The sequence below is a fragment of the Balearica regulorum genome, chromosome 8 (assembly GCF_011004875.1).
Source record: "Balearica regulorum gibbericeps isolate bBalReg1 chromosome 8, bBalReg1.pri, whole genome shotgun sequence".
Lineage (NCBI taxonomy): Eukaryota > Metazoa > Chordata > Aves > Gruiformes > Gruidae > Balearica > Balearica regulorum.
The window spans coordinates 9193930-9215051 of NC_046191.1; the positions used below are offsets into that span (position 1 = coordinate 9193930).

At 37.1% G+C, this 21122-nt stretch overlaps 1 protein-coding gene across 5 annotated transcripts in view; it reads left to right on the forward strand.

Moving 5' to 3' along the window:
• SPATA6 (spermatogenesis associated 6) overlaps positions 1-21122 on the forward strand; it is a 45877-nt gene that overhangs the window by 17179 nt on the left and 7576 nt on the right. For 2 of the 5 annotated variants that reach the window (XM_075759450.1, XM_075759449.1), the window contains exons 7-12: positions 148-426; positions 2070-2157; positions 3906-3946; positions 5703-5878; positions 14971-15070; positions 18737-18825. In XM_075759450.1, the coding sequence (XP_075615565.1) occupies positions 148-426; positions 2070-2157; positions 3906-3946; positions 5703-5878; positions 14971-15070; positions 18737-18825 (773 nt within the window). The remainder of the gene's footprint in view (positions 1-147; positions 427-2069; positions 2158-3905; positions 3947-5702; positions 5879-14970; positions 15071-18736; positions 18826-21122) is intronic. The other 3 variants (XR_012836504.1, XM_075759452.1, XM_075759451.1) reach the window with 3 other exon arrangements.

Below are 21122 nucleotides of genomic sequence, written 5' to 3' on the forward strand. Positions count from 1 at the left end.
TGCTGTTTGATTATAGTTTTGTGAGGTGAACTTCAGCTGACATGGAGTATATTTTCTGTTAAAATTGTTAGTTCCTTGTTTGCTTTATTTTCAGTGACCGTTGTTCTGCATGCTGTCAAACCAGATAATTTCTCTTTTTCACTTTAGGGTGATTTGAATTGGGTACATCACTCAACCCTAGATGGAAAATTGCAAACAAAGTTACCAAAGAAAAATACTCCTTCGCCTGAAAAAAGCAGGCACAGCTTAGCAACAAAGAACTATGAGCAGCCTACAATAGCTTCTAAATCACGCTCTCCATCTCCATACACAAAAAGACGAATGTGTGAGCTATCAGAAGAAGCCAGGCAGCGATTGGCCCATTTAAACCTTGGTCCTTATGAATTCAGAAGAGAAACTGATAAACCTCCATTTGTAGTTAGACGGGTTTGTATTCTCTCCAAAGTACTTCCAGCTTAAGCTCAGATCAAATATTGTTCTTTCGCTAAATACCGCTCCAAAAATTCATTCAGCTCTTAGTTTAGATGAATAATTTTTCTCTCTTTAACATTCTGTCACATAGTGATTTAAGTGTAAAATTAACTAAAATAAAATTTCTTTTATCTGTGTTAGTAACAGACAAAGATCAAATTCTTTCATGAATATCTTGGTTAAATTCTCTGAGGCCCCATTTCTTTTCTTCCAGCGCACTAGACAGGATAATAGGTGTATAAATTCAGCTTGGAAGTAATTGATATTAGTATTAAAAATTCCTGAATAAGACTTGAAAGAAAGAATGTCTAGTCACATTATGAACACTTACACTTCCTCTCTTTCAACCTTTTTTTTATGTTGGCATCCTATGATCTTTGAAACACTTCCTTTGCTCGAGCTACATCTCTAACACTTTGACTTAGAGTTCATAACCAACCTGACTTTAGCACCCGCATAAGGACTTTTTGCTAACTGTACATGAAAAATTGTTCTGAAATTAGGTTCTTATGTAATGAAATTGTGTTTAAGTGCTTTAATATGAAGGGGCCAGATTTCCCAGCCTCTTAGAGAATCATATTCTCTTTTTAATTTTTTTTCTCTTAATTTTTCTTATGATTGCAACAATCCTTTATTTTTAAAAAAACACTTTGAATGTGTAGGGGCAGAAATGAGATTGTTCTGATTCTGGGCTATAACATTATTATTTGTCTGCGACTGTGGACACTTGTCACAGGCATTGAGATAAGTCAGTATTTAATTAGTTTGCTTTTCACTTTATTTCTTTTTTTTCTAGTTTAGGTACAAATGAATTAATATTTTGTCAAATTTTAGAATCTTTTGCAAGTTTTATTCTATGTATACATACCTTTTAGAAATTCAGATTAGCCTTAATAAGCCATTAATCATTCATCAATCTACTGTTTATATCTCTCTCTCTCTCAGATATTTTTCTTTTAACTCCTTTAAATCAATTCTTCTGGTTTTTGATCTATAGGTGAAGTTCACAGTTTAATTATAGCATCTTTAAACACTGATTATTGATTTTGATTGCTTGGTTATGTTTGTACGAAAAAGGAAAAAGCTTGTCTCTTAATGTACCATATCCTGACTGTCCTAGCCTTTCTAGATTGAGAATGTTCCTTTCAGGGCATCTTTACTGTTGAGGACTCTTTTGGCCTGGAGATTTTGTGTTACATGAAGATTAAAATTAGATTATGTTAAATGTAACTTTTTTAATTAAGAAGAGATTCAGATCTCTCTTGGTGAGATTTGAACTGTTTGCAATAAATATGAGATACCAAGAATTGTTTAAAAAGACTGCAGACATAGATGAAGAAGAAACTATCTGGAATTTTTTTTTTTAACAATATGGTATTCAGAGTTTTCTAAACCTTTCTAGAACTGTTTTTGTTTATGCACAGTAATGCTAATAATACACGTAATATGAGCAAAGTGTTGTGAAAATATTTTTAAATAGTATTTAAGTAAGAATAACATATTTCAGAAAGGACTAGATGTGCTCTTAGGAGCAAAACCAGAAAAAATAGGAATTGATACATCTGATACTGAGCATTTTAACAGTATTTTTGCTTCAGGTTGAACAACCAAGTCCTAGTATTAAACTTCATGCCTGGTGTCCCACACGAGAAAGCACAGTGGAAGGCTGGACCAAGATAGACCATGGTCAGTATTTTCTACTATATATCTCATTGATGCTTTTTTTTTTTTCTGCAGTAGTTTAGTGAGGTTGTCTTTGGTTTGGAGTTGTAGGGTTTTTTTCTTATTAAAAAGTCAGTCTATAATGGAGAAAAAGCTGTTCTTTCTTCCTAGGACTAGGAAGAGTACTGAATAAGCTACTGCTGCAGAAGGTGATTTTGAATAGTTCTTTACCACATGAAACTTGGAACAGAGTTCTACATGATATGAAAGTGGGAGTAGAAAATACCAAAGCCTGGGCAAGTGCTCTGCTTCACTCCACTTGTTTTGATGAGTTGGATAGTGGATCAAATCTGCACCACAGTCTGTGGGTGTCTTGATCAGGCTTGGAGTATTGATCATTTTGAAGCTCAGGGACTCTGTTGCTTCAAAAATGAATAAGGTTTATTTCAGCATTTTTTGTGAGTAGTGGATCAGTGACTTACCATTATTAATAAACATCCAGGATGTGCTCCAATATCTGCTTCAGCATTCATTGGTATCAGTAAGTGTGGGTTTAGTAAAAGGTGTGGGACCAGAAATTTAAGGAAGTACCCTAAAACTTGATTTTATTGCACGTGTCTGGCAATCTGAGGATTTTAATGAGTCTCATCAGTATTTGTTTGTGCGCTCTGTCTCATTTTTATTATGCCTCCTCACTAATTATAATTGTTACATAGCAAATCATTATGAACTTGTTATTTTATATTTGTTCTTTGTAGTAGCACTGGGTGCAGGATTTTAAAGGTTTCACATTCCTTTTGGGGTCATACTTACCAATCTGTAGTAGCTGGATAATGTAAAAGACCTATTATCATCTGATACCATTGCATACTTGTGAAATGAGTTGGTGGTTTCTGGCCAGTGGTTAGGAGACCGAAATCTACCTCACTATTAATATCCAGAGGATTCACTAGGCACTTGCCTGTGTCTTGAGGCTTAACTGTAACTTCTGAAAAAAACCAGATTCCTAGGATTAGAATCTTAATACTGACAGTACAGTTTAGTCCTTTTTTGCTTTCGTGCAGGTAGCTAATAGAGGGGTGTCTTTACATTGCTGTACAGCATAAAGTACCCCTTTGGGCTTGGGTCACAGTGTGAGGCTTGTTCAGTACGGAGTGATATAACCGATCAAGAAGCCAGACATAATTTAATGCCAGTCCCTCAGGGATGAGGTGCATACTGATATTGGTGAACCATCCTAACCTGGTATGGACCTAATAGTTCCCCCCGTATGCTTCCATGGGCTTCATACTTGTGTTTGTGGGTCAGTGATGAGGGAAGGAATGAAGAAGTGATAGAAGGAGGGAGAGGTGGTGATTGGGAAGCTTGTTCAGAGAAGATTCCTAAGGTAGTGTAATGTACATGAGCATTTTGGGGAAAGGTAGAGCTTGATTTTATATCGATTTAGGCAATTAATAGCTTAAAAATTGTGCCACTTCTGTCTATGCAGAAGACGATGCGTACACCATTTCATTATTATAAACATTGTATTCCATTAAATGTGAAGCCATTGTTTTCAGCTAAAGAAAGTGATTTCCTGAAATATTCTGAGACGACTGCTTAGAATTCCACAATGTTTAATAATAATTATAATAACAACAATAACAATAACAAATTGCTTTAGTACTGTTTAGGAGGAGACATAAGCTATTTCGTAAAAGATTTCATAAAATGTAGGACATTCAGATTTTCTTTTGAATTTTTTCTGGGATGCACCTTTTTTCTTTCTCCAGATCCTTCTCTTCTCGGCAGCTACAGACCCAAGAAAGCCAAAGTGAGTACTTTAAAGTGCTATCGTTTACAGATTCTTTTTTGGGAAGCTCTGAGTGAGAAGGATTGTCCTGCATTGGTATTTTTGAAACTTTATCTACTATAGTATCAAAAGCAACAAAAGAGACATTTTAAATCTTATGTAACCAGGTCTAGGCCTGCTGACAGATTATTTACAAATAGAAATGTGAAACTTAACGCTGTATAAGATATTCATGCCTCTAGGTACAGAGCTTGCTTCTCCTTGGCATTAAGGCTTGTGACAAGGCTGTAGAAGAGTCTTTAAGAGTCTTTAACTTAACCTTTAAGGCAGTTTGCATTTGCCTTCCTGGTCATTCTGAGAGCACATTTCATTCCAGAATTGCATGCAAAGGTAGCACTGGTACAGTTGGCAAGCCACTCTTATTTCACATCCTTGTTTTTTCAGATTTTAGCTGCTTTGTGTAGTAAGTGGATATGAAGATTAATGTCAGGGTTCCTTTGGGTTTTGGTGGTTTTTGCCTGTGTTCCTGAAGTACTGTAGAAATTGTGGGTTTAGGCATTTAATTATGTATGCCCTCTTAGATATCCTAATGGCTGGGAAAACTGATGATGATGGGAAGAGGAAAGAAGGGGAACTAAAATGAAAAACCTTGATGTATGTTAAGCACACTTTTGTCAGATTCTGAACTTTTATTACCAAGGATTGTGGTTTTGCATACCATGTGAGTCTAATACATTGTGACACTTCTGGATTATTCCATGACTGTAAATAAGAAACTGTAAAGAAAATAGAGAATTTCTACTAAATATGCTAAATATGTCATTGTTTGGGGGGGGGGGGGGGGGGTTGGGGTTTTTTGACGATGGCTATTTTAAGGGCGTGTCATTTCCCCCATCCCTCTGCCCCCACAATGGGAAAATAGATTTTAGAAGCAGTCATTGTTTGGAGAATGCAGATAGCTGAGGTACAGGTTAATTCATTATGTTCTGGATACCTCTGATCATTTGTGATTCTTTCACAATCAGAGCTGAAGAGAATGTATCTTTTTCTTACTGGAAATATAATATAGCTTTGTTTAAGAGGAACTGCTTCCCAAAGCTGAGGAAAAAAACCTGCAGTCTGGAAAGTGCTAATGAATAATCTGATTATTGTTGGTCTAGTTTTGTTTTGGGTTTTTTGTTTGCTTTTTTTTTTTTTCCTCAGCTTTGGGAAACAGCTCTGGTGAAAGTCCCCATTCCAGGTAAAATGGGGTAACCCACAGAGACATTTTAGTGGTATGTTTCAGGTTAAGAGGAACTATGAAAGGAGTAACTAGTATAGAGAAGAACGAGTAGAAGATGAGTAGATGGGCCTGAGTTTTCCCTTGAAGAACAGCAAATCATGATGAAAAAGAAGTCTTAAGAACAAGAGGTCCCAGACTGAGGAGAGGTCTGAGGTTTGTGTTGCTTAAACTCTTGGGCGTAATTCTGAATCTGTGAGATTCCTGGGAGGGGTAAGCCTTTAAATTGCTCAGTCAGGAAAGGTGATAAAAGGCCTGTTACACTAGACTTTGTCATAAGATGGTGTCTTAGATACTGAGTCCTCTGGCACTGGTTGATTCAATTTAAACCAGGGTGCTTTCTGTGAAATGACCGTCCTTGGTCTTTCTCCAGCAGGTAGATATTCCTGCACGCATGTGCAACCTTTAACCTTTTGGGCTGAAAAAGAAAAAAATGAGAACCGTACATCTTGATATTCATAATAAATTTTAGCAAGGTTTGATGGGGTTTTTTTACAGGCAAAATCTACTCATGGAAAAGACTTCGACAGTTCTGATGTTTGCCGTGAGGATGTGATCTCAGATCCACCCAACAGACAGTCCCATTCTGCTGGTTCATTACAGCATTCAGCACCTCCAGCATTTCAGAAGCACTCTCTAAGTTCTGTGCTAAATCGATCCTCTCTAAGGGAAAGGTAAGGACTTGGTTTCATTTGTGAAATTCTGCAGTCATTAACATGAGGATAATGAGATGATAACAGTACTTGCATGAGTATAGTTTGCATGTTTGGAGGTGTGCAGGCTGAAGAGACTGAGAAGTCTTTCCCCAACAACTATGTTGTCATTTGATTTTTCCTCAGATGCTGTGTTTGCCATGACCTCTCTACGTAATGAATACAATCATAATATGGCAATGAAAAGGATCTTTGAAATCTCTGTTGCTAACCTTCTCTGGAACAATGAAGCCCCAGATTTCAGGCTGCCAATGTCTGTCTAAACCAGAGAATACTTAAATAAATAAACAATCACTATTTCAGAGGTGATTAGAATCTCAGGAATGTAAATATAGATACATGTCAAGTAGGCTTTACAGGAGGTACTTGGAAACCCTTTTTTCCTTCTGACTAGTTCAGCCTAGTGCTTGTAAGCACATACTTGTGGCTATGCTGTAGTCAGACGTGTGACTAGTGTACGTAACATACTTGGGCTAGCTTTAATCTAGTCAGTGTATTATTTTCAAATCTTTCTGCTTTATTTACATCCTAAGATTTTGTTTTGTTTGAGTTGAAGTGTGGGCCTCAGCAGCAATTGTGTATCTATCTATTTCTATATTTAAATTAGTTTTCTTAGTAGTCTCCACTGACCCCAATAGGGTTGGGGTGGAGACAGTTTCTAACACCCCTTAGTTTGGTGGATTTCAGTCCCTGTGTTAGTATTTTGGGCAAGCCTTGCAGCTTCAGTGTCTCTTGAGGGTGGGATGGAAGAAATGTCAAAAAACAACAGATTTTTTTCATGCTTAAGTCCTCCTATCCGTCAAGGAGAGTATTCTGTACCTCCTGATGAGTAGAAGAACAAGTACTTGGTGCCCAACGCTTCTACTGTACATTCAGTTTAGTAAGTTCCTAGATGGCTTTCTGGGAGCAGAAAAACCTGAATAAGCAAATACATAAAATAATTGGGAGAAGCTGAGGCTCAAACTGATGTCCTTGTCCTAAATGCTGAAGTGTTTACTGGGGCCATACCTGCAGATGTACTTTGGTGGCTAGTTCACACTTGTTCCAGGCTGTTTCATCCTTGTTACCATTGGTACCTCAGTTAGTCAGTGCTTGTAGAGTGCATTTTATGGCCTACGCACAGCCTAATGCTTTTTTTCAAAATAGAAAAATTGTCTCAGTTTTTTATTCAGAAGAAAAATGACAGATGGCAGGTGGGGATTGAATTTTTAATACTTATAAAGATCAAGTTGGTGTTTTAACGTCTTCCTCTGCTTGAAAAGTTGCTTGTTTGTGTAATACTATTTCTTGAGAACTGTATACAGAGATTAGGATGTATCTGGGGTTTGGAGGAGGTTTCTTTGTCATCTTGTCTACCTCCCCACTCTCTCCTGACATTGTTTGTGCATTAGTTACCCATGTCTGGGAAGAGGTATTGTAATGCTGATTTTTTTTTTTACACTTTTTTCAGCTGGACTCCTTTTGGGGAGGGGGGAGGTAAATTTTAAAACACATTATATTTAAAGCTGACAGGGTCCCTTATATTGATAGCAGGAAAGTTTTGTATGTTGTGAGCTGCTGTTACATGCACAATAATTTAATCATCTGCCAGTTAATCTTGAAATTGTCTGAACATTCTTGTTTTTTCTCTGTATGAGCCTTTCTCCAGAAGAGATCTGTGATCTTGTGAAATTATGTTTTTTCTTCATATTAGAACAAATGTTCTCAGCTCTTTAGAGATGTAACATCTCTTTATGTTAAAGATGTAAGCATTTATTTAGTCATCAGAAGAAAATCAAAACGCAAAGGTAAAGGGCATAGTCTAAAAAATCTGATCTCTATTTCAAGCTGCTGAGATAACAATGGCTTTAGCTGACTGAATACTGAGAGTCACAGTTGGAATGACAAACATGGAACAGAGGTCAATGTTTGGAAATGTGTGCAAACGCTGCTGTTCAGATCATAGAAATACAGAGAAAATCAGTACTGCTGAAAGTATACCAGTGTTAGTGTATTTGCAAGAATAGAGAGTCTTATCTCACAGTATTTGGTGTTTATTTCCTCAATTATATTTTGAATTATAAAGACAAAAAACTTATCGTATCTAGGCTATTTTTTTAATGCTAATCAACCCGCAGTAAATATGAAACTTGACTCTCCACCTTGACCTTTAGTTCCCTTTTTTAAAAAAAAGTAGCATGAAGTTAATGTCTGCCTTCTTGGGAGTACTTCCTAGAGCACTGCTGAATAGTTGTTAAGCCACTGCAATACCTTTGAGTGATACAGAAATTGGGGTCTTGCATAAGGTCCTCTGAGCCCTTTTGTATCCTTTCTAGCAATTGCCAGTCCCTTTCTGTGAGCAGGCTAGAGAGACCACAAATCAATCTTCTCCCCTTTTCAACTGTGTTTGAACCAGAAGCAGAACTGTAAATAGATTTACTGCTGAACAAGGTAGCAAAGATTTTAATATTTATTTTTCATACTTTATTTTTACATTTTTCATTATTTAGGTCACCTGAGAAAAGGATTCGCTAGTGTTGCAAACTGACACTAAGCAAAGTGATGTGGCTGTACAACTCTACTTCTCATTTTGATTCTAGCTCCTGTGCAGAGCAATGGTACATGCACACTCCTGCCCATGGTGTGTGGCCACCTTCAGTCAATGCAGTTGACTTGCCCCCACAGACTGGTTGGTTGTGTGTCGATAAGTGTCCTGTATGCTTTGTGAAAGAGTATTAGCACTATATTCTCTTGGTGCTGCTGCAGGGAAGCAAAATTCAAGTCCAGTGCTTGCTTTCATAGTACACGTGCATCCTTATGCACTCCTAGGAGATGGTGTTTTTCTTGGGGACTTGTGTGGTAAGCCTTCCCTGTATTAAATCCTGCAGCACAGTACCTTTTGTAAAGAAAAGGAGAAACAGTGCAGTGGATTCTGTAAGGTAATTACAGAAGTTCTCTGAATGGAGCTATCTGCTGGCACAAGATAAATTATTTTTTCAAGAGACCGCAGCAATCATAGTAGTATTTGACCGTTTCTGTTATGTTGAGAGGCAAAGCTACTTCTCATGCATGTGAGATCAAAGGATTCTTTTTCCTACTCTGGACATGGCAGGCTTTTGCTTTTGTTTTTTATCATTGATCTGAAGAATAATCATTTCTAGAGTGAAGTCCAGCTCAATGTCTTTTTTTTATGTTCTCCTGGTTATACTGCTGATATATGGTCTTACCTACTGTAAAATTTAACAAAAATCTAAGTTCTGTTTGAAGCAAGACAGAGGTTAACTGTATGGATTGGATGCCTTCTGTAATATCACAGAATATTCCTCTATTGTTTTACTACCATTTTTTTATGTTATCTTTTTCCAAGTACTAGTGAAATACCAGCATGAAGTTAACTATTACTGATGACAGATATAATGTTAGATACTAATGAAAGACTAGATCCTATATGAAGTCCTTGAAAATTCCAATTACCAGAAGCTTTGGCTTCAGTGATCTTGAAATGCCACCCCAGGATCTTGGGTACTAGTTTTGTTCCATAGCAAAATCCAGACCGCAGGTAGTTCACCTTTGTATTTTAGAGAGTGGCATGCATCCTAAGATAGGGGTTACTTCTGTGAGGATGTGTTTAAGTTCTGAGAACTTTCTACTACAAAGTGGAACACTGAAAAGTTTAGCAGACTGTTTTTAAAAAAGCTTTTTCTAGGGAGAGGCTGCAGCTAGGTTTCCTGTCTATTTCTAGCTATTTAGAAGTATTTTTTTCTGATTTTTTGAAATTTAGTTTGGTAGTTAGGTTGTTCTTGAATCTTTTGGGTTTATCAGTCTCACCTCTTGGGGAAGTTTCCTTATTTTGCATTAAGTTAACCTCTGGAAATCTGCACTTGAAGATCAGTTATCTCATACTATATTCTGCATAACAGAGCAGTACTTCAGCTGTGTTTTGTATTTTTGACCAACATCTGTACATATTTGTCATCTTCATTGGTTGATTTTGCTGCAGCGGTAGGTAAATTTGAAGTTGATTGCTGTCAAAGCCATTTTGTATATAAATGAATAAACTAAGAGAAGATAGAAGGTAATGGAAAAGCTTCCAAAGAGCATAAGGAGGTACAACCCATTTATGCCATACTAATGTTTTAGTAGCAGAACTTTTTACGTGAAGATGATGTATCTTGCCCCAGTTTTAAGGACTAGATAGGAAGCTTAGGAGGGAAAAGAGCATGTACTAGTTAAAAAAACTCAGCACTGAATGTATCTCTGGTGCTTCAAGGCCTAACTGTAAACAGGGCTTTTGAAAGTAAGAGAAACTATTTAGAAAAGATGAGAATTTTTTACTTTTTAATAATTTGTTACTGAAGAGGGAGAGCAAATGGGTACACAGCTAAGCTGTCAGCTTCTGCTTCCAAATATATAGGCTGCTGTGCTTTGATTTAAGGCTTTGCCTTTGTGTAATTGTATCTGCTTCATGGTAGTATCCTGGCATTGTGAAAGCAGCATACTTGCTCCGCTTAGAATCCTTACATTCTTAGAGTATTTGTACGTTGGTATGTTTTCATTACAATTCAGCAACTGGTATGTACCAATATAGTCTCTAAACCACTTTTGCACTGGTATAGCTGCATCTACACTAATATTCATAGCCATCAGTCATTTTAAGAAAAAGCAAACCAAAATTGCGTCCTTTACTAAGTCAACCAGTAAAACTGGTAGCCCAGCCTTTCTATTGTGCCTCCATACAGACCAGTATACACTGAGAACCAAGTTCATAGTGATGAATTACCACTTCATGTCCTCTTAAATGAGACTAAAGCAACTTCCCCACTTACTGTGAATGCTGCATAAATGCCGGCTTGGATATAAAACCTATGAGGTTTTTTCCTATGTCAGAATTAAATATATTTGCTTTCCTTTAGCATCCCTCTTGTTCCATGTATAAGTTGTTGCAGATTGTGGTTTTTCAGGTTATACTTGGTTTTAAGAGTTCTTTCTCCCTCTTCTCCCCAATTACAGTAGCATTCTCTCCAATTGTGAATCTGGTACTACGGTACTTCATTGATTTCTGTCCTCTGATAGTTTGTCCTTGTACGTGGTTTTGCTCAGCATGAAGTCTGTGTCTTTGAAGCTGATGAATTCTGCATGGAGGCCACATGCACCGAGTTGTTCACAAGGCTAGGAGGTGTGATGGTGGGGGAAGGGGTCACGATAGGCATTGCAAATATTCTGCAGTAGGCTTTTGCATTAATTCTACTCATATGAAATGTATTAGTATCTCCTGCTGAAATGCGATATTAACATTTTTGCTATGTGCAAGTGGATGATTGGATTGTCTGACATTTGAAAATTCCTATTTATTACAGCTCTCAAGTTCGCAAGCTGCTCTTTGACTAGAGTACATGGGTGGATGTATCCTGTTTGTATTTCTAATGGAGTATTTCATCCTAATGGATAAAATTATACATGAAAATAACTTTAATCTTTAGCACAAGATCTAGACTGCCTGTTTGGCTTCTTTTTTTCATCAAGGTAGATGTTGTCTCTATGACCTTAAAAAAATCCTTATCTCATAAAAGAAAATAAATGCCTTTAGTCACATTACAGGGGAAAATGGTTCTGTTTCCTTGATCGTACTCAACACAACATCTTTGAAATTAATCTTGAGAAGTTCTCTGATTGATCTGGCTTTTTCTAGGTCACTGAGCTATATTTCCAAAGTGTTTATACAATCTATTGGAATCAATAAACAATTTAAACTGATGTAACTGCAGAATGTTTGCAAGTCCCAGGGAAAATTGAAAGTATGACAAAGAATACAGCTGTAGAAGTTTATTTCGTTTATCAGGACAAACAGTCATTGAAATGAAATTACTTTCCTTTCAACATTGCAATATGATAGTGACACCTTAATCACATAAATAAGTAGCTAGTAATTTAAAAAACTTGTTATTGGTGATTTGGGGCAAATGGAATCCCTTTATTTATTCTTTAGGAAGCTGTGCTCTAAAGCCCATTTTATAAAATATTTCCAATAGGAGAGTTAGAATATCATAAAAAGGTTTCACTTCAGATTATGGTTGTTACATTTCAGGCATGATTTTTAGTGAAGAGTTTTGATTGGTGTAAATATTAACATTATGACTGTAAATGTGGATTAGACTCAATACTATTACTAAAATTAGACAATAACAATAGTAGAAAAACTAATTAAAAAGCAGCTGATACTGTTTTTAATCACACTTGAGGTTTTGATTTTTTTCCCTTTTTTTTTTTTTTTGGTAAGATTAAGTTTCCAGTATGTGTGAGTGGCTAACATTTCTTATACCACAGCGCACACTAGTGGACTGATCAATAAAATCACCTGAAGAAAGAAATCTAATACTTCTTGAATTAAGTACTTAAATCTTCTTTTTCTTGCAGGCATAGCCACGTATTTTCTAAATGAATACAGCAGCAAGCTGAGTTTTCTTTTTTTCTAAAAGTAAATACATTTATCTCCAAGGATATTTGTAAATTTAAGATTAATAACAATGATCTGAAATCTTACATACGGATTTCATAAAATTTATTTCCCAAAGGCAATATATTCCAACCTCTCTTCTCAATGCCAGCCACCTGGATGTTGGAAGAGCAGCAGCTGCTGTATAAGTAAGAGAAAATGCCATGACTTCATGCATCTATCTTTTATTTGTCAAATGGGAAATGACTCACTCTTACTGCATCTAGGATGCACATTTTTAAAGATGCATTTTGGAGGTTGTTTAATATTAGTAAATGTTTGTAAATGCTAATGGGAGGTCGTAAGATTATGGTACCACTCCAGTCCCCTTCCTTTACCTCTCTTCTTTTTTTTTAAAAACAAACTTTTTTTTTAACTGCTAGTGATAGAGCGCATGCATTGTAGTGCAGTACATCAAACTGGGTTTGACTGTGTTACGGAAATGAACTGCTGCCTGCTTAAAGGACTCAGACTTCTATTTCTTTAAAGGCAATGCTTTCCGCCCCTAACAAAATTCACAAACCATTTTGCTTTCTTTTAGGAAAAGTTATGTGCGATCTTTTAGTGCAATAGATCGTTAGATTCTAGTATGCAAAAGAATTGAACAGTATGGATTTGCCATACATGCTCTTGGGTTTGAAATTAATTTTAAATGTTCGGGATGCTAATACAAATGTTATAGCCAGCTTTGTGAAAATTCTTGCCTGTAATGATCCAAAGATAAACAATGTTAAATGTCATTAAAAATATGGAAAATACATCCCCCTATAGATGATATGATTCATTCTCCCAATATTGTGTCATTTCTTGGCACCATTTCTTGAAGAAGAATTGAAGCATTCAGAAATAGACGGTTTGATTTAAAGAAACTCATTGAATAGGCTGAAAATATTGAGGCTCTTTAGAACAGAGATATTTCAGAACAGTAAACAATAATAAGTGAGTCCAAGGTACAAGAAATAGAAGAAAGTTATTCAATAGCAGAGAACCAGTCACTTTCTACGTCTATTTCTATCTCTCTCTAGTAATAGAAGGAATGATCCAAAAGATCCAAAGTGCTCCCAGCCCTGCCTGTAACCTTTAAGGCAGCTGGGCACTTCCCGTATTCAGGATCCTGCTTCCATTAATGTTGCCAAGTTACTCCTTTTGAACTGAACCTTTCTATGTGTGCTTGGTTTGTTCTTTTTGAAAGGAACTGTACAGTTATTTAGCTGTATTGGAATTTCTGGAAGTTTAATGAAGGTGAACTAAGCCAGGCATGATCAGGATGGGGATTTCTGAGTGGTAGATGGGATAACACAGGGGATGTGATAAATTGGAGAAAAGAGGGCAGAGGGGCTTGCAGTCTCAGTCCCACAAACCCATCCAGAGCGCAACGTAGAATCTCTGGGTTCAGAGTCATGATGTTTCTCAACTGCATCAAATTTGTGAAGCCAACTGTCAAAGCATGTTGCTGTTTCTTGTGCTCCTAATCCACCCAGAGTATGGCAGCCTGGTACTGCTGTTGGCTGTTGTTCCGTTAGCTCAATTTGCAGCGGTATGGCTTACCAGCTCGCAGCTTGTCTGGTGACCTGTATTCATATTAGCATGGTACCACATCATGAGTTTTTATTTTCTTGGTGCAAAGTCAGGTTCTCAGAGGTTAGGAAACATTGAAATGAAGATGCACAGTCTTGATTTGGTGTCCTGTTTCTATTGTGTAAGTAAACATTTCATAACTTTTCCCCAATAGTTCCTTCCTTATGTTGATCTGTCCTTTTTTTTTTTTTTTTTCAATAATACATTTTTGAGTGTACTAACATGTGTGGTTAATGGAGGTTTCTGTGTAAATGATCCTATTCTTAAAATCTTAGTTAAAAATCTTAACAGTCCAAGGATAACTATTGATATGAAATTTCTGCCAGCTTCTGAACTTGCTGAGAAGGGTGAGGGGTTTGGTTGTTTAGTTGGGTTTTTTTTAGTAAAGTAGAAAAAAATGTACTGCAAAACATAAAAGGGTAAAATCCAAAGGTAGCTGTTGGTTTTAAGTCACTCACATCAAGCAAGCTACCTGGTTTTTAATGTAAAAAAGCAATTTAAAATGCAGTTTTATCTTGTGAAATAAAAATTGTGAATTTGCAGGTTCTTAACTCCATGGGCTTTCCAATTTGCACACATTGGAGTTATCGTCTTGTTGATCTATTCCAGTGAAAAGAATTTCATGTTTGTAATACTTCCTTTAAAAAGAGGAAAATGAAACCTGATCACTGGGAATAGAAAAACTGTATAGCTTTTCTATTCTGTAGGGACAATGCAAACATTACAGAAATATTACTCAAGTTACAAAATAGTCAACATTTTCTGTTTCACATCTTCTGTTGGTATTGTGGATGCATGCCGCTTATGCACTGCATTGAAATGTTTCTTTACTTGTACCCCAGAGGAGAAAAAGAATCAAATCTAGACACTGTACATGTTCCAAATAGAAGGAAATAATGCATGCTTCATAATTTTAAAAAAAAAATAATCTGAGTCAAAAGCATGTTTGAGCTTTTCAACAAGAAAATATCTCTTCTGTTTGTTTTTCCTCTTCCTCCTGCAGATTTAGCTCGGGATGGCCTTCACCAGCAAACGGGGATGAGATCCATAAACGAGTGAAAAATATTTTAAGGACACACAGTGCTAGACAGCGCCTAATATTTGTAAGTTTGACGGCAAACTAAATCCTTTCTTTTCTCTAAGATGGCTGAAGAAGAGAACTCTGCCTACAGTCCTGGATTTATTATAATGTTGTCCTTTGAAGCAGCCTTGATTGTAGAAATATGGATTCAGTATATAAACTGAACCGTTTCACACTGATTTCAGTAGCCTCTTTATGTGTAACCTTTATGGACAGCTGGTATAGGTAACCCTCTTGTGGGGTATTGAGGACAATTACTTTTTTTAATATCTGGTTCTCCGCTTCCAATTTAAGCAAAAAAGTTACAGATCCGTAGAACATCAAGGCTTAACATGTTGTGCAGCTGCACATCAGCAGCTGCTTGTGTCCAGTTGTTTCTAGAGCTAATATTATTCTTCAGATATGTGCTCTTTTGCCTTAATTACCTGGTTTTCAGAGCTCTTTATCTAATGAGATTATGCACAAGATCAGAATGTTTTGTCCTTGAGTCTGATGGAATTTTGAAGTGTGGTTTTAGTCAGATAAAAATTTTTGCTATTGCAATTTTGAGGAAACCCAGTTGGGGCAAAGGATCTCCCTGGCCAAAGCATTTTACAAACTGAATAACAAGGTTGTTCATCTGCAAAGAACTTAGGGTCTTAAGTGTGTGGTGAGGTAAAAGAAAGGTAAGTGAAAAGGATGTAAGGATAAGAGGTAGGCAAGATTAAGATAAGGAGCTCTGATGAAATTACTGTTTTTGTCTGACAATCTAACACAAAAATTTTATTGATGGGTTAGAAGAAACACGAGTCTCTCAAAGTGGAGAAAGACATCTTAATTCACTTTCTCCTGCTTTTGAATGTTACTGCAGCTGTAAGTGTCCCTGTGATAAAGAGCATGAGAGCCCTGGCCTCCCCACCTCTCCCTTCAGCACAGAAATGGCTGGCGTAACACTCATATGCTGGCATATGAGTTGTGCTGGCTGGAATGCATTGACCACTGACGACAGTAAGCCCATGGCATAGGGCTGGGGCAGAAGTGAAGGTTGTCTCAATCCACCACTGCAAGATGTACTGAAGATCATCTGTCTTAGCTCTGAAGTCTTGATTTCTTTATTTATTTCCCCACGTTTAGCCATCCTGGGCAGCCCCTTGTGTTGCCTGTATGCTCTCTGAATCTGATTATTTCCTCATTTCTGTTCAATCTTCATTTTAAACTTAGTTGTTATGCTTTTTGTTTTGAACTCTGAAAAAACTTCTCCTGCATTCTGAGACCGTTTGATCTCGTTCATGCTGTACCTCTTTGTATACGAACATTATGATCTTCTGAGATGCTGCCTCTCACATAGAAGATGCTCATCACATTCTTCTGTGTTTCAGCCACTCCAAAATAGGTACAAATCATGTCAAATGCTTCTCTGATGTTTCAATGAACTTAAGATAACAAATTGAATTTCATGACGGTCCAGCATCTACGTGTAATGAAAGTTTGCACAGCCTGAACTGTCTGTCTCCAGTGGTCCTTGACTACTTTCCTTGAACAGCAGACCATGACTTTTACGATAAAAGATTTACTAGTTTGCTAGGAGAGCTGGATGGCTGGTTACATGGTTTCTCCATACAGTCATAAAGACTATTTAATAGAGTAATGGCTAAAGGAGAATTTGATAATTTTCTTCCTATTTACTTATTTTACTTATATAATTTAAGACATTCTACTCTAGAATGACTGACATATGCTGGTATTCACTTGTTACTGCAATATTGCATAAATGCACACAAATTTGCAAGCATGATATTAGATTCTCGAAGTGTGGTGCTTCTTGTTGGCTTTCTCTTAGCATACCTTCTCACTTCCAGTATCAAACACTTGCTGAATACTCACCGGGATTAATAATCAGAGATCATGCTTTTCTGTTTCCTGTCCTGCTGGAAAACTTCATGTTTCTGCCCTAAATTCCAGATATCAGGGTATTGGGTAAGATTTTTGAGTCCTTAATTACCAACCTGGTCAGAACAAAGCTGGAAAAGGATAATTTTTCTCACTTCATTTTCTTTCACTGAGCAAAAGGAATGGGAGGATGTTACAGAGAAGTCTCACGGTGTTTGATAATCGTGTACAGCTAACTTGTGAAAGCTGGGCTAACAGCAGCTGACATGCTTAAAAAAAATCAGGTCTACCTGTACTGTAAAATACACCTGGATTGGTTGTGCTTCCCCAGATGGCCCAAAATCTAGGCTGCGTGGTTACACAGTGGATGGATGAGGTAAATGGGTTGTCTTGAAAGTGAGGGAATAGTAGAGCAAGTGCACTGGCAATGTGGTGAGTAAATTCTGACTCCAGTCTGGATCCTCTTCCAAACTTTGAAAGGTTAAAAAGTATCTCTTATTCTGTTTCATTCCAAAGAGCCTAATGCTAAATAACCGTTCCCAGAAGCATCCAGCTGTGTTTTCCAAAATTTTGTTGCCATAGTGCTGTGTAAAAATAGTGTGATTGGAGCTCTGCTGCAGATTCCTTAGGGTGTCCACTGTAGCTTTCTGCTGTGACATTCTGACAGTATCGTAATGTTTCCATCTTTTTTTGCTTTCCAGAACATCATTTGCCTGTGGCAAATGCTGCAGAGTTTTATTTACCACTGTACCCCATTTCTTCTTCAGTGCTTTGTAGTCTGTGACTGCTGAATGAAGAGAGTTTTCCTGTTTACAAACACACTTATTACCATGTATTTCACCACAATAAATTGTGTTAGGTTTTTCCTCATCCATACGCCTGCCTTTCAGCTTGCTCTGCATCTTATTGCCATCTACCACTATATTTACTGTCTTTTCTCCCAGTTTTCCATTACCAGCAAGTATGATTATTTTTACTGCACAGTCTTTTTTTTCTGGTTATTTCTTCTATAGCATGAAAGATGATTTTGTTTACTAATCCTTAGAGCAATTGGCTTCTGCTAAAAGCATCACTTGGTATCACCTCTTAAGTAGTGTCTTTGCACTTCAGAGTAGAGTGAAGGTAGATGTGTGTGGTGGAATTTCTATCATCCTGTCTCAGGTGAGCAACTGGCTCCCTTCACAAGAGGTGTTTTGTTTCTTACTTACCTAAGAGGGTAAATATGGGTTAATTAATGTCTAGATAGCATTTGGAAGGTAAGACTGTTTTCTAGAGACTCCTAAGAATACCACTGAAGGGTCATTAAGTGTATTATAGATATTTTTTAAAGTTGGGTACACATGTTCCCAGACCTGTATATGGAATCAAAGTATCCAGATGTGTAGAATGCTTCTGTCTGGTAAAATGCATTAAATGGATAACAATAGCTCATATAAGCTAATAAATAATAAGTTTTAGGTTCTTTTTCCCCTCTTCTGCAAGAAACAAAAGTAAGGCAGTGAGCACTAGGTTTCATAGCATTTAACCAACATGTTTGTTGGGGATTATTGAAGATGTGCTGTCTGCATAGTTCTTTAGATCTACACTGTCTAGAAATTCTTTCCAGTTTATTACCTGAAAATTATTAGCTGAGTTGTACTGAATTTAATTAAAAGTGTTCATAAATGGCATTTGGCTCATTACACTTTGTCCCTTTCTCCCCCAAGAAATGTAAGTGCTTTAATAGTCTTCTACTAAGTGGAAGGAAAGTATTTTTGAAATGAGATCATAGTAATCAGAAACCAAGGTAATGAGAATTTGATTTCTGTTTTTTTTTTAGGATGAGCGTAACTCATCAAAAGGAGACTTGACTAAGACAAGAGAATCTTCGCATAAAGCACCCTTATCCATGAGTGAGCTGCAGAGCGGGTATGGAGTTTTTCTCTGACCAAGACAGAACAGTCATACTCATGATATTGCCCTTTAAATTTAGCTAACAATTTCTCTTTCTCTTTTGAGCTATGTAATATACTGCACTGGGAAAAGGCTTCTGTAGGAGATAGTCCTACCAAGCTTTTTCACCTGAAAGCAAAATATAGTTAACTATCATTATGCCTTTCATGCTGTTTGGCACTGTCTCAGTATAGTCTTCAGAAAACACTGATTTTGGAACTGGACTGGGCCGTAAAAATGATCCTTGGGCAGTAGGTTTTGGATTTTATTAGCCAGAGACCAAATGTCACTTTAAAAATAACCAACCGCTTATTTTTTCTTAAAACTGTGGGAGTGCAAAAATAAATTGAAGATTGTTTAGAATATGGTTTTCAGCTGTTCTGTTGTGATTTGTTTTTCCAAACACGTATTTGGAAAAGAGAAGCATCTTAAAAAAACCACAGCAAATATATATACTATGGTTTAGTGATTCAGCATGCGATATTTCAGAAAACATCTTGAAACCATGTTTATGTAGGTTAATTATTCTGTGTACTCCTCACATGTATGACTAAGGTTTCGTTCAAATATTTTACTTAAGACACAAATTGAATTGATTTTGACAACTTCTGTAGTAGAAGTTATCAATATTTATGTTCTCTATGTATGCACACAGTATTTTGTAGAATGTTTTAGATACTTGTTGGAGAAAAGATACTAAGTAATGTAAAACATTAAACAAAAAAAAGGTTTTATTTTGATAATTAAATGTGATGCAATATTTTGTAATAAGTGTTTCCTAAATTGCCACTGAATACCACTGAAAAGGAGGGTAGTTCAGTATGGGTATCATAGTGAACTTCTACTTGCAAGAACTAAGCTCTAAAAAGTTCATTTGTGATTTGTTGGTGTTTTAAAAAATGCCTGTAATTTGTAGTCACCTCTGCGCAAGGGATCTAGATAGTCTTAGATTTTTCACATGTAGGTGAAGTTGCTACTGAAGTTGTATTTCTGTACCTGTGCTCACTCCTGTATTCTGCGTGTAGCCTTTTTGCTCTCTTATCCTTTGTTCTGACAGCTGCTGCAATTAAATTGTGTAGGATATGTTTTTGAGAGAGAAAGTGCAAGTTTTTGTTTTGAGGCAGCTTTGGGACTTTGAGATTGATGCTGAAACTGCAGACCATGAAAAAAGAAAAAACAAATCCTAATACTACAGAATCAAGAACTGATGGGATATGAAATGTGGCACTCAAATTGGGAAAGGACTGCTCCTTGGGTCTAGAGGCCGGCAGCACTAGTCCTATTCACTGAAGGGTGAGACATAAAAGGACTCGAGGACAGTCTGATTGCTGAGTGTTTGCCACAGTGCTCATAAACAGGATACAAGGACAGAGACAGAGTTCATAGAAGGACATGGTGCTGTCGACCAAATGTTGGCAGTAAAGTAGATGATTGAAAACCACTGGGAGCAAGGAAAAGGTCCGTGTTTTGTGAAATATTTAGTATATGATTCACTCAGAAAAGAACTTCTGGGACTCTTAAAGGAGATGTATGAGGGAACAAAAGCATATGACAGGTATTTCAGAACAGGGACTTGCGTGCAGAAATCCTGCTGTTAATATGATTTGTGAGTGTAATTCCCAGATTGCTTAGCTCAGGTTGTCAGCTGGTTTCCAGTTGAGACAGGAGAGGGACTCTAACCTAGCTTGGCTGTGTCTTTGTCCAGTGCTAAGTATCTCAGTGTGCAGGGACTGGCTAATGGAAATACATACAAACACGCATCCTCCCCACCTCCCCCACCTGCCCCACAACCCCCACCCCACCTCCCCCCACCCCCCCCAAAAAAAAAAAGGGAAAATGAAGCTTATGTCTTTTTTTTTTTTTTTTTTTTTTTTTTTTAAGTCTTTGTCAGTACTAGAATAAGGAACTTGTGAAAGTTACTATTGGGTTTTTTTTGAGTCTTTCCTGCAAAGTGGTTGGATTTTGAGTGTGTCTATGCAGATTAAGCTTTTAGCAGAAAAAAGGCAAGCACAAGGCTGACTGCAGGAAGCGGGTTCCAAGGGAAAGAGTGTCAGAGCTGTTTGTTGTTTAGTTACAACTGCCTCTCCTAGTGCTGTGCTTATTTGCTGGCCTGAGAATTCTCCATCGGAGGCGAGGTAACACGAACTGCAGAAAGGAGGAGGTAAAACTTCACTTGTTGATGGGTCCCCAGGGTATTGACTTGTCTACATTTAACACAGGCTTGTATAACTTTTCTACTGATCATGTTGTTTGGTAGGTTGGTTTCTTTGTGT